The 14,314-nt window shown below is 39.6% G+C and overlaps 1 protein-coding gene and 1 non-coding gene across 2 annotated transcripts; one reads left to right on the top strand and one right to left on the bottom strand.

Annotated features, from left to right (window-relative positions):
- Nucleotides 1-5,155: 5,155 nt before the first annotated feature.
- On the bottom strand, nucleotides 5,156-5,261 carry LOC132054998 (small nucleolar RNA R71). Its single transcript, XR_009414466.1, has one exon. It is a non-coding gene; the product is annotated as a small nucleolar RNA R71 (small nucleolar RNA).
- An 838-nt stretch (nucleotides 5,262-6,099) lies between these two features.
- LOC132054264 (uncharacterized) lies at nucleotides 6,100-6,906 on the top strand. Its single transcript, XM_059446306.1, has 2 exons — nucleotides 6,100-6,293; nucleotides 6,396-6,906. The coding sequence occupies exons 1-2, from the start codon at nucleotides 6,100-6,102 to the stop codon at nucleotides 6,904-6,906; spliced, it is 705 nt and encodes a 234-aa protein (XP_059302289.1).
- Nucleotides 6,907-14,314: the final 7,408 nt, after the last annotated feature.

Below are 14,314 nucleotides of genomic sequence, written 5' to 3'. Positions count from 1 at the left end.
GTATGTGGGAGACACGAATCGGACAGGATAACAAAGTTCAAGTGCGAAAAGGAAAAACAAGCTATGGAACGAATAAGGAGGGGTTTGAGTTAAAGATTAAGAGACGACACGAGATAATGTGCCTAGAATGTCACAAGTTGAGTAAAGGAAATTACAAGAAGGAAAAGAAGTTTAAATCGAGATCCCTAAGACCCCATACGACTAGTTGAACATTCGAGGACGAATGTTCTAAAGGGGGAAAGGATGTTATACCCCGTACTTTGTACATTGGAATATTCTAAGTCGGTTGCGATAAGTTAAGGACAAGGTTGTAAATTTTTCCGATTTTGTTAAAAGTGCATAAGTTGCATATTCATCTTTTTATTGGCATGGAATGTTAAGGGTAAATTTGGAATAAGGAAAATTTGGAAAGTAAATATTTCATGAAGACTTGGGGCTAGAAGTGGAAACAAAGTTATTATTTTTCATGAAATGGCCACTATGGCCGTGTGGCATATGTTGTGTTGGTGTGGGTCCCTTCCACAAAATTTGGCCAAATTTGATTAGTTAAATTTGAGAGTGGCACATGTGTACACTCTATATTTGTTGGGGTTCTTTATATATATATATATGACGGATGACTAGCAAACATATTGGTCATCTTTTCCAACTCTAGAAAGATGAAGAAGCATGGAGAAAAAAAAGGGCCATGGTTCGGCCATGGATGAAAAAAAATTGAAGACCAAAATACTTCTTCAAAAATTATTTTCTTCAAGCCTTTCAACTCCTTAGAAGGTGCATAACCACGGAGTAGTTGTGGAGTGGTAAGAACAAGGTTAGTTCAAAGCCTCGATCTAGCCGAGTGAAGAACCAAGTGAAAAAGGTATGGTTCAATCCTCTTTTTCATGTGTTGTGGATGTTTTGTGCATGTTGTGATATGTAGAAATGAAGGAAACCATGAAATTATGTTTGTGTGAAGTGTGGCCGTATGGGCTATTTTGGTATAACAAGGAATGGATTGATTTTACTTAGTGTTTTAGTTGTAGTTGTTGTTGTTATGGATTATGTGATGTAGAAAGGAATGAAATTCATGAAAGTTGGTATATTGAGACTTGGCCGTGTGTATGTACCATTGTGTAGAAGTGAAGAACTAAATTTATTTAGTATGTTTGGATTGTTGTGTTGTGGACTTTATGATGAAAAATAAAGTTTTAATGATTCAAGTTGGTGTCGTTATTGTTGTGGGCTGTTTTGGAAGCCAATTTGAATCAAATATAGTTTCTTGTAATTATGATAATGATGTTGTTAAAGTGTGGTTTGTTGGTGTAGTTTATGAATTTGGAAGGAAAGAAATGCGTTGTTGATATTTCCTTGGACTTGGAAGGTTTCGGGTTGCCTTATGTTTTGGTTGGGTTGTTTTGAATAATTTTGTGGATTGTTGGAAATGTTATTGAATCATGTTAGAATGCGTTGGGAATTTCTTATGGATATTGTTGGTGTGGTTGTTGGTATTGTTGTTGGATATTTGGCGAGTTGAATTCTCGGGGTGTTGAATTTAGGGGAAATCGCCCAATTTCCCGTAGATAAAATGATGGTTTGGAGTTGAACTTTCTGATGTTTATGGCTAATGTTCGATGCCTATTGATGTTTTGTAGATCTCGAGAAGTCAAGACTTAAATTTGGATTAGCGTAGGAAGCGATCAAGTTATGTAAAGCTTACCTTTCCTTCTTTTGGCATGTCTTAGATATGGCTAAGCTATGATACGTTATGAGTTTCGGGGGTAATTCCATTCTTGAAGTCCGTGCCCGTTTACGATGCTTATTTGCTTCATGATGTTGGTATCCGTATATGGTCAAGCTATGGCGTATATGACCTTGTATGATTGGTTTTCAAATGTTGCATAAAAAGTTTTGTTTTCAAAAAAAAGTTTTGTTTTCAAAAAAGGTTTGTAACTACGAACGTCGTAACTGCAGACAGAACCGGATGGCTTTGATATGCTCAGAAATGATTCTATGACGTATAATGACTATGATTTCCATAGGCGGGCCCGGATTGGGTTGACGCTCGTCCGTGGGTCCCGCGACTTTTCTTTGTGTAGTACTAACGACTTTTTGAAAAGAATTCAATATGACTATCTTTCCGACCCCCTAGTATGATTACTTATTTATCGGTTGAGTCTGAAATAAGGATTTTCATGCACAGGATTTTGATACGTAACTACGGTTTATAAAGTACGGTTTGATATATTCCCGAGTGATATTCGGAAGAAAATCTGATTTGACTCTTTTGTTTTGGCTTATAAATGATGGCTCGTTTTGATTAACCTATTGAGTCTTTGAAAATGTTTTAAACGGTATTTGGTTACGCACGATTCTGCTCGTGCATTCTGTTGTTACATTTTCGCCAAGTCCCGAACCGGTTATGATATTGGGCGCACTATCTTTGTATTCTGAAGTACGATGCGTATTTCGAAATATGATGTGATACGAAGTCTGATATGTTATATGTATGTATTCTGGAATATGATCAGTTGGAATCGGAGCCGGTGGTGGGGCAAACCCAATGGTGGGGCAAACCCAGTGGTGAGGCAAATTCCACACTGGTTTAGGCAAATCCCACATTGGTTTAGGCCAATCCCACATCGGTTAATGTCCGCTCATACGATAAGTTATAATGTTATGATGTGTCACGGTATGTATATGATGATTTGTGCATATGGTTTCTCATTACTGCGCTCGTGCGGTCGTTATTATCTCTTTCCGCGTCCGGGCCGGGGCATGTATTCGTGCACTTCATTGCATTGTTCACCGCGTCCCTCGCTCGGGGGGCGGGGCACGTTATATTTATCGCGTCCCGCTAGCGGGGCGGGGCACGTTATATGATATGATGATATGGGGGGAGGTGGCCGGGATGGCATATGATGATTTCCTTTTACCGCGTCCCTCGCTAGAGGGCGGGGCACGTTACATGTACACATATGATGATTTTACTTACCGCGTCCCTCGTTAGAGGGCGGGGCACGTTATATGTATATGATATGATGATTTTACTTACCGCGTCCATCATTAAAGGGCGGGGCACGATATATGTATATGTATGCGATGGTTTTACCTACCGCGTCCCTCGCGGGGCGGGGCATGTTATGTCTATGTACGTGTACGAGATGATTTTACGACTGCGTTATCGGTCCTATGATGAGCTGAATATGGAATTGATACGTATAATTTATGGTTCAAAAGCGAGGTGTTATGAGTTACGGTTATTGTATTACTTTTGTTCTCCTCCTTTCAGTACGGTTTTGTTTACGATATCCCATGCTTTACATACTCAGTACATATTTCGTGCGAGCCCCCGCTTTCTTCGGGAGCTACGTTTCATGCCGCGCAGGTACCCACAGATGAGTAGATGATGTTAGCGGAGGACGTTCCAGCTGGATTGGCGAGCTCCATTTCCTCCGGAGTCTTTGCCGCGTCGGAGTGCTTTGAATAATTATACCGAGATGTTGGTAGAGACTTTGCAAGCAGTGTCGTGTGTGTGATATGTCAGTTTTGTAAGCGGCTACATAAGCCGATGTATTATTATGCATTATGAAATGAACTTCATATGTTTACAGATTTCATACGATGCTAGCTTTATTTGATTTGGAAAAAAAAAATGATGAAAGGCATGTTTTTTTCGAAAAAAAATTTCGTTACGTGCTTATGTTATGTTTTACGAGCCCAGTATGAGTATTACAAAAATCTGCGGGTTCGCTCGGCCCCAGGTAAGGGTCGGGTGCCCATCACGCCCTATCAGAAATTAGGGTGTGACACCTTAATTCCGGGGTTGTGGTTTAGCCATGAATATTGACGTTTGACAAGTATTTTAATCTTAGTAGCTTGTTCGTATGCAATTGTTTCTTTACTTCTGTGCTTAATTGCTTGATTGTCTGCGCAATAGTTGAGTTGTATTTACTAATTGATATACGTGCTTGGGAAAGACATTGTTAGTTTAGAGAAGGAGTAAAGAGATTGTGATCTGATTACCCCTAAAGTTGGGCTAGGATTTGTGACTAGGATAGGAATATACTTAGTTACCGCAATCAATTACTTACCGTTCTTTTATTGCGTTCTTGATAATTCAAGACCAAAGGAATATAGGAGGCGAATTATCTTGAATCGGCAAGTAATGATTCGGAAGAATACTGCGAGATTAATAATGAGGTTAATTAGCAATTGTGAACAAAATTACTAAGGTAGGATGCTTGAATGACTCAATAGGATAGTTGAACCAACCACGACCCTGGAATATCTCTTAAATCTTGATAAAAGCAACTCTTAAATACGTTCGTAGCATAATTCTAGTTTACATTGTTAGTTATTTAGTTTTCAGCATTAAGTTACAAAACAAACAAAGCTTTTATTCATTACTTGCATAATTACTAGCAATAGTTTATTTTCATGAAAGTATTGGTCATAAGTCTCTGTGGGTTCGACATCCAATTTTATATAATCACTATATTACTTGTACGACCACGTACACTTGTATGTGCATTTGGACGCAACAAGTTTTTAGCGCCGTTGCCGGGGACTTAAATTTTTGCCAGAGTAAATTGTATTGCTTTATTTATCCAAGTATTAACGTCTTGATCTTAGCTGCTACTTGATTGCAGGTACTTTACTAGAATGCGAAGGACTGCGAGTCAAAACAATCTTGAGGAATTCGATCCTGAGCTTGAACGTACTTTCAACCGGCACAGGAGAGACTTGAATTTATTGCAGAATTCGCAGGCTTTGGCAGTATTACTTGTGGTCATGGCTAATAATCCACCAGCAAGTGTGAGAGGCTGCAGTGCCTCGTGTGGCAAATGTAACTTCAAGCATTGTCAAGCCCACCATCGAATGTCATTTTGAGCTAAAGCATCCTATGATTCAACTACTTCACTCTAGTGAGAAATTCATGGGAATGTCACACGAGGATCCTCATCATCACATCCATACTTCTTCTGCAGATTGTTGATACTTTTGCTCTTTGGAAGGGTCACTAAAGAATACGTGCGGCTGACACTGTTCCCCTTTTCTCTATTGGGGAATGCAAGTAGCTGGTTATTAGCAGATCCCGCAAATTCTATCACTTCATGGGATGATTTGGCAACGAAATTCTTGACAAGGTTCTTTCCACCAGCAAAGGCTGACTCGACTCGAAGAGAGATCATGTCATTCAGACAGAAAAGTGGGGAAAATTTGTATCAAGCGTGGGAGAGGTTCAAAGGTCTTCTCAGAGATTGTCCTCACCACTATTAGACGAATGAAGTTCTGGCACACACTTTTATTGAGAGTCTGGATGCCCAACATAAGTCATCACTAGATCTTTGCGGGGAGGGCGGTCTCTTGATCTGAGCTATGAAGAATTATTCACATTATTGAACAGGTTTACTCAGAGCACTCCAGACTGGCAAGATGACACAATTAGCAATTCAGTTAAGGCACCGGGTGTCTTTGAAGTGGATAATTTTAAGACACTATCAGCACAGATTGATGCCATGCGCACTGAAATTAAGAAGTTAACTGCTGCGCAAGCTCAACCACAGGTGCATGCAGTGCAACAAGCTATCGTCTTTTGTGAAGTTTGTGGAGAAGGTCACACCAGTGATGAATGCCCTAAAAATCCCACATCCATATACTTTATGGGTAATGCAGGCAAAGGGCAAGGAAACAACAGTCAATACGGGAATTCCTACAACCCGAATTGGAGGAATCACCCGAATTTCAGATGGAGTGACAATCAAGGAAATTAAAAACAGAACTATTAGCCAGCAACTGTTCCTCAAGCTCCCACGAACAGTATGGAAGAAAGGATGAAAAATATGATGATCGATATGCAAAAGATGATGACAGACCAGCAAAAGTTGACAGCAGATAATCAGAATTGCAATTTGGCGGTGCGAAATTTAGAGAGGCAGATGGGATAGATAGCTGGTGCACAAAATACTAGACCACCTGGAGGACTTTGAAGTGATACGGATGTGAATCCCAAGCCTTGCAATCTTTGTGACTCTTCGAAATAGGACAGAACTAGAGGAAGTGGCTCCAAAGAAAACTAGTTGAGTAGAAGCTAAAAAAGAGAAGATTGCCGAGGAGATGATTGAAAAAGATAGGGTAGTTGAGACACCAGTGGCAAAGCAGCCACAGCCCATGGTTGCAAATCCACCACCTTCATTCCCTCATAGTTTGGCAAGACAGAAAGAAGAGGCTACTTACAAGAAGTTTCTTGATTTGCTTAAGCATGTACACGTGAACATCCCGTTGGTTGATATACTGCAGGGTATTCCAAAGTATGCTAAGTACATCAAAGATATTGTTGCAAACAAGATCTGATTCACAGAGTATGCCACTGTTGCACTTACTGAGGAGTGTACTTCTCGTATTCAAAACAGGTTGCCCACTAAATTGAACGATCCCGAAAGTTTCACGATTGAGATTTCTATTGGGAAGCGGGTTGTTGTGAAGGATCCCAAAAGTTTCACGATTGAGATTTCTATTGGGAAGCAGATTGTTGCTCGAGCACTATGTGATCTAGGTGCAAGTATAAATTTGATGCCTTCATCTATCTTCAGGAAGCTAGGTTTGGGAATGCCCAGACCAACCACTATGGTTCTTCAGTTGGCAGACAGATCATTAGCAAAACCCGAAGGCATTATTAAAGATGTATTGGTGCAAGTAGGGTCGTTGATAATTCCTGTAGACTTCGTGATTTTAGACTTCGAGCCAGATCCGAAAGTCCCATTTATTTTAGGGCATCCATTCTTGGCCACAGGGAGATCACTTATTGATGTAGCTGCTGGGCAGCTCACCATGAGAGTGCATGATAAAGTTGAAATCTTCAATGTATACAAGGCTCTAAAGATGCCTGCAATCTATGAGGGCGTCGGCCATTCTTACGAATGATGATACACGAAGGCCACTCATCACTTCTCATGATCTATTGGAGAGACCCCTAGCGGGTGATGATATTTTTGGTGACTCGACGGCATTTGAGATGGTGCAGATTCTAGATATGGCGAGCATTTATATTCGTGAAGGTGAGTTTAAGCCTTTAGACAGAAAAATGGGAGAAACTCCAAAGTTATCAATTGAAGAGCCTCCGAAGTTGGACTTGAAGTCCTTACCTTCACATCTTAAATATGCATTCTTAGGCGAGGGTAATACCTTGCTAGTGATATTAGCAGAGTTGACCGCCGAAGAGGTTAGTGTTTGTCTGGAAGTATTGAAGTCTCACAAAAGGGCATTGGGGTGGCAGATATCTGATATTCAGGGAATTAGCCCCGCGCTATGCATGCATAAGATATTTATAGAGGATGATCATAAGCCTAGCACACAACATCAACGGAGACTGAATCCTGTGATGAAGGAGGTTGTCAAGAAAGAGGTAATCAAGTGGTTAGATTCCGACATTATTTTTCCTATTTCGGATAGCAAGTGGGTGAGCCCGGTGCAGTGTGTCCCGAAGAAAGGACGGATGACAGTTGTGACAAATGAAAAAAACGAGCTCATTCCTACTAGAACAATCCTTTGGATGGAGAATTTTCATGGATTATCGCAAGTTGAACAAGGCAACTAGAAAGGATCACTATCCCATTCCCTTCATTGATCAAATGCTAGACAGGTTAGCCGGGCAAGAGTTTTATTATTTTTTAGATGGCTATTCTGGCTACAATCAAATAGCTATTGCTCCAGAGGATCAGGAGAAGACCACGTTTACATGCCTATATGGTACATATGCCTTCAAACGTATGCCATTTGGGTTGTGTAATGCACCCGTGACTTTCCAAAAGGGTATGATGGCTATCTTTTCAGAGATGGTAGAGGATTTCATAGAAGTGTTCATGGATGATTTTTCTGTATTCGGGAACTCTTTTGAGGTGTTTTTAAAGAATCTAGACCGAGTACTTGCAAGATGTGAAGAGACTAACCTGGTCTTGAATTGGGAAAAATGTCACTTTATGGTCCAAGAAGGCATCGCTCTTGGGCACAAGGTCTCAAAGAGAGGGTTGGAGATTGATCGTGCTAAAGTGGAAGTCATTGCGTAGCTGCCACCCCCCGTGATAGTCAAGGGTGTACGCAGTTTCCTCGGGCATGCAGGATTCAATAGACGCTTCATAAAGGATTTTTCAAAAATCTCTAGTCCGATGTGCAGGTTACGTCAAAAGGAAGTGAAATTCCTATTTGATGATGCATGTATCAAGGCCTTTGTAGGCTTGAAGAAGAGATTGGTAACTGCACCAATAATCATCACACCTAACTGGAACTTGCCATTCGAATTGATGTGTGATGCAAGCGACAATGCGGGTCTTTGTGTTGGGTCAGAGACGAGAGAAAGTTTTTTATTCTATCTACGGTGCTAGTAAGATGTTAGACGCTACCCAAATGAATTACAGTGTAACAGAGAAGGAGCTGCTAACTTTGGTTTATACGTTTGATAAGATTCGATCCTATCTTGATGGGACACATGTTATTGTATATACAGACCATGCGGCTATTCGCTACTTGTTCAGCAAGAAGGATGCTAAACCCAGGCTGATTCCGTGGATTCTTCTTTTGCAAGAATTTGATATCGAGATTAAAGATCATAAGGGAGCTGAGAACCAAGTCGCAGACCACTTGTCTAGATTCGAGAGTCGTTCCCTGACGAGTAGCTATTTGCTATTCCAGCTGCTGAAGTCCCATGGTATGCTGATATTCTGAACTTGATAGTAAGTGGGGTGTACCCTCCTAAAGCCAACTCACAGCAGAGAAAGAAGTTGTATCATGATTCATGATTTTATATATGGGATGAGCCGTATTTGTTCAAGCAACGGACTGATCAGTTAGTGCGGAGATGCATTCCACAGACCAAAGTGAGTCAAGTACTGGTGTCACGCCCCAAATTTGGAGTGGCGTAACCGGTACTCGACGCCAAACTAGGCCCGAGCGAACCACTCTAAATTTGATACTCTGCTAAGGACCACCTGCACACAGATAATACCAACAAGCCGGCGAAGTCGTAATCTGGATGGATATTTATGTATGTGTGTATATATATATATATATATATATATGCTGACTGTCTCGTCTGAACTGGGCACACACACCCAAAATATATATACACAACTGAGCAAGCCGATGAGGCTGCTATGTCGCTGAACAACAAAACTAAGAGCCAACAAGGCTACATAACATCCCAACTACATATAACTATCTACAGACCTCTAGGGAACACGATCTGCAAAAAGGATAGGACAAGACCCCGTCATCCCCGTATATACACATGTCAAAATAACATACCAAAAAGGGCTGCAGCTCCAAACCAAGTGGAGCGCACCGTCTGTAGCTGACTGGAAGGCCTACTGAACTGGATCGTCTGTCCGATTAAATGGACCTGCGGGCATGAACGCAGCACCCCCAGATCAAGGGACGTCAGTACGAATAATGTACTGAATATGTAAGGCAGGACAACAACTAAAATGAAATAACAAGCTATACTCTGGATATTTCAAGGAAGCATCCGAAGGTACTCTACCTGGGTTGCCTTTCATCTTAGTCAAGATAACATAACTCTATAGATATAACTCTGTGCCCCAAAGGTCAGGCATAATTAACTCCATGACTCATAGTTTAGGTAATAACTCCATGGCTCATAGGCCAGGTATAATCAACTCTATGTCCCGTAGGTCAGGTAATAACTCTGTGGCTCATAGGCCAGGTAATAACTCCGTGGCTCATAGGCCTGGTAATAACTCCGTGGCTCAAAGAATAAATATATGGCTCATATGTAATAACTCTGTGGCTCATAGGCCAGGTAATAAAAAATGTAAATATATGTATATTGTGCATGTGCTGAAAAGTACCGACTCTGTAACATGTCTCTTCTGTCTCTCTATAACTTAAGGACATAGGGAGGGGATTTGGCCCCTCAGAAAGAACAACATAACACTCGAAAATTAGACAACGATATGACAGGTTATACTTTGACAAATCTCGAATTATTAGGTTTATCACGCCCTTAGCATATATGGAAACATGCCAAGAAAAAAAGGAACAATTTTCATAAGAACTTTGAGAATTATGAACTTCTAGCATTTTGGGAATAAGGACATTATGGATATCATGTAGGGTTCACAAGAAATGAATCATGCCTTTAGAAATAAAGGGACTAGCCTTAACATACCTTTTCAGTCGCCTTAACTTTAACTATTTAACGCTTATCCTCCCAAGCTCGTAAATCTACACCTAAGAGAATTCATATTATTGTTAGGCTTGTCGTCATATGCTTGTCTTAAGCCCTCAAATTAATTCCTTTTAAAATCTATCGAAATTCGGGCAGCATCTCCCCTGTTTATATCCCTAGCCCGAAATCACAATAACAACCAAACAACAACAATAGCAATACTAATCCCAACAACATCATCATCAATACCAAAATATTCCATAAAACATCCTAAACGATGTTTTTCAACATACAACAACAATATACACTTCCTTTCTTCCCAATCAAGGAGCATAATCTCATTAACACACCAATAAAATTAGATACCATACATATACATGTAAATCAGCCCAACTACACGGCCACAACATGCTCAAAAAAGTCCATAAACACAACAACTACAACACAACACTTTATGACCTTTCCTCCATAACTATTTTCGGTTTTAAGACTTGATAAACCTTCAAATCAACTCAACATAAGAGATAGGATGAAGAACATACCTTATACTTGAAGAAATTTATCACACCAACTTTCTTCAAGACCAAACTCACCACAACATCAAGTAGAAGCAAGAACAATCACCTTTCATGGACTAGTTTGGTTTAATCTTGTTAAACTCTTGATTTAATGGGCTATAATTGTTTGGAAGATGTGTTAGGAAGTTTCTAGAACTCATGAGAATATAAAATGCTGAAAAAATGGGATTGATGGGGTTTTTATACCCCTCATAAGTCGGTTCCACCGACTTTCCCAAGTGGGACAACTTATTTTCTTCGATTTTCTTGGTCCCAGAATCTTCCAAAACTATCCATACATGATGTTAATCATTAATCATATTTGATAATGGTCAAGTCCTTTGGTTCCATGGTAGTCCTTCCCAGTTATGACTTACGAGATCGTAATTCATCCTTTACTTCATTGTTACGTACTTCCCATGGCTTGTACATTCCAAAACTTCATGGGACGTCTCCGATACTCCATTAATACGGTAAAGTACATGGCATGCTCATGCTCTGAATATGCGAGGTGTAACATCCTTCCCCCCTTAGGAACATTCGTCCTCGAATGTTGTAGCTTACGAGCTTACGGCGCTTGTATTAGTTTCTTGAAATGGTTGTCCTCCTTTAGTTTCTGATCTCCATGCTCTTATACTATGGGTTCATATCCTCCCAATTCTCTGTCGAACTCATTCATTTGTTCCATATCCTCATGTTCTTATGTATGTACTCAGTGGCCAACTGATATCTAGTTATTGTCCTGGGACCTGTTGCCATTAAGATGGTCTTAACTCATGATTGTTATGGATCCCTGCCACTCTATAAGCACTCTTAATTTTTGTACTCTTTTTCCTTGATCCTTATTTCTCTACTAGTAGAAAAATTCTTTTGTTCAAATATGGCACCCTTCCTTGCTTGCTTCTTTAGTGCTATTTTAGATTATCCCTTTTTGTACTCGTCGACCTTATATACATATTATGTCATCTTCTTATAATTCCTTGGTCGGACTCTTTAATTCCTTACAATATCATTCTATTCATACTTCAACTTTTCCTACAATTTCCTCTCCTCAGTTTTAGCATAATTGCAATATAAAATCATAAACATGGAACTAAGATAAAATCCTACTTAATCATAACTTTCTTTTGATACGAGTATGATTTCTTCTTAAGTCCTTGATTCTCTTGCACCGGTAATCATTTGAGACTTAAATTAGCCTATGTTCTTCTTTGACTCCCTATCGTTGTCCTTAGACCATTTTTGTCAGCCATTGCATCATGACGATTGTCTATATGGTTCTATAACATATACTCTCACATTTGATATGACCAGCGACTTGTGACTCCACGACTTGAGAGGTACTTTCTAGTCTCAGGTAGCACTGCTGTCTTGCTATCCATAGGCACACTATCTCCCTTTCTTTTGGAGATCATTCAACTCCCTATAATGATTCCTCTTGTTAAAACTTTCATCTCTTCTAGTGCTAAGATTTCCCTTTTTGTAATCCAGATTGTCCTTTATACTTACTCCCTGGTCAGCTTACAGACCTTCCTTACTTCTTTCGTTACTTCTAGGAGTACGTTACTGCACACTTAAATGTAACTAAAATTTCTCTGGTACGAGCGATTCGAACCATAGTCCGGAGACATAACATGTCGCATTGACGAAACTTAATCTCCTTCCTAGATTTGTCCCATGATATACCTACATTTAATCCAATCTCACTTTTCTTTAGCACATTCTTGACATATCGGTTCATCTCAAAATTTGACTCCTTCAATCCAATATATTTCCCTCTCTTGAGCTTCGGAATATTGTAGCTCATCTTAGAACTGAATTTGTTCTTCCCCCCTTTTAAAGGATGTTCTCATATACCATAACCTTTGAGTGTTAACCGTCTTTGATAGTCATCTGGCCGACCTTAGCGATCCTTCAACTCCTCTATTCCATATAATGCCGGAGTTCTTTGTATCGCATGGTTTAACTTGTTTTCCTTTTTGCTAGTTGAGTTCTTGTATCAAATCAAAATGCTTATACATATCGGATACAGTTGAAATGCCTTCTTTATTGTCGTTTCACTTTTACCTCTCATGACTAGTAGTTCCCAAGGTCAATGAATTAATGGGGACATCGAAATTCACTAGGCCCCTTATGGAGTATCCAACTATACCACGCTCTTTTAGCCCTAGTCTTTCTCCACGACTATCTTCTTAATATCCTTGAAATTCTCCTTGCTCTGGGTTCCTAATCCCGATTTATATCTATACTATACCATTAAAAATTGATATTCCACATCATTCATTCCCACGACTTGTCCTTTCATTAGCGTAGCTCATTTTTTTCCCGTAATTCTTCTTAACTACTTGTTTGCATCACAGCTATGCATCATAGTCCTTCTAGTGTTCTGTTGGTTCTTGTTCATATCGTGAAATCCTCACAAAGTACACCCTTTCCATTCTTCTTTCGTCAAGTCTTCATCTTCCTTTATGATCCTACATCTTGTGCACACATATATAGATATATATCTCAAATTTTCTTCGTTTTCTTCATGATCACATCTTTGCATCTTTCACACAACCATTGTCTTATAATTTCAATTTGTTTTCCCTTGGGCAAGCCTACTGATTCACTAACCTTCTCCTTGTTGTTGGCAGCCACATAATTCCCTTTAACCATTTCATTGACACTTCTTTCTTCCTTCAGTCCTCATAGTTTCTTTTGTTTTCCTTTACTCGTAAAATGCCTGTTTCCAAGAGTCATCCTTTACTCTTAGGTTAGGAAACCTTGGAGTGTTCCGTTACGAGTGAGAATCCTTTTTTGACGTTGAAAATCTCTTCTTAAGGTACTTTCTTCCCTTAAATCGGCGTACCGATCATGGGTTCACATCCATTCTCCTAGTTAAATCTCAAGAGTTCAAAATTTCCTCGTCGCTCTCATAAAATTTGTTTATTTCTTCTAAAGTATGAACCTTTATTTATTATTTACAACCTCCTTGGTTCTAATTATGAAGACGTAGGGTCCTCACGTTTATCCCTTGCCACGTATAACATTACTCTATCTCCGGTTGATTTATTTAAATTTGATTCTATCATCTGCTTTCCTGCTTTCATCCTAACCTTTTCCTCAAATATATATTACCTGACCCTCAATGGGTATACGTTTTCCTTGTCCAAGTTTCTCTCCTCTTCATGATATCATAACCTTCTTTTTCCTAATGCTCCTTCTTACATAGTTGGTCGCGTTACTGCTATCCGACTTTAATTCTCGAGAAAACCCAATCCTGATTCTCTCTGTAGCGCTTGCTACCTTAATTTTGACATACAGCACAATCAATATTTTTAACATATCGTAATATCAATCATAAGGGTATACATAATACTATATGTAGCCACTCGTGACTTATCTTTTTTATTGCTTTTTAACACCTTTTTCTTGCGAGATATCCCATTACTATTTGATCTTATCCTGAATCTGTGGCTTTAATACATCTGTCCTCTCTTTTTGTCCAACTAGCCAGAGAATTCTAATTGTAAAGCTCATATGCTCCTAATTTCCCTTGGGCTATTCTGGTTTCTCATATTCTTTTTCCGTATCTCTAAATTTGTAAGCC

This window comes from Lycium ferocissimum, chromosome 4 (assembly GCF_029784015.1).
Source record: "Lycium ferocissimum isolate CSIRO_LF1 chromosome 4, AGI_CSIRO_Lferr_CH_V1, whole genome shotgun sequence".
In the NCBI taxonomy this organism is placed as follows: Eukaryota; Viridiplantae; Streptophyta; class Magnoliopsida; order Solanales; family Solanaceae; genus Lycium; species Lycium ferocissimum.
The sequence above is the reverse complement of the archived record's forward strand: the minus strand, read 5'-3'. Positions and strand labels throughout refer to the sequence as shown.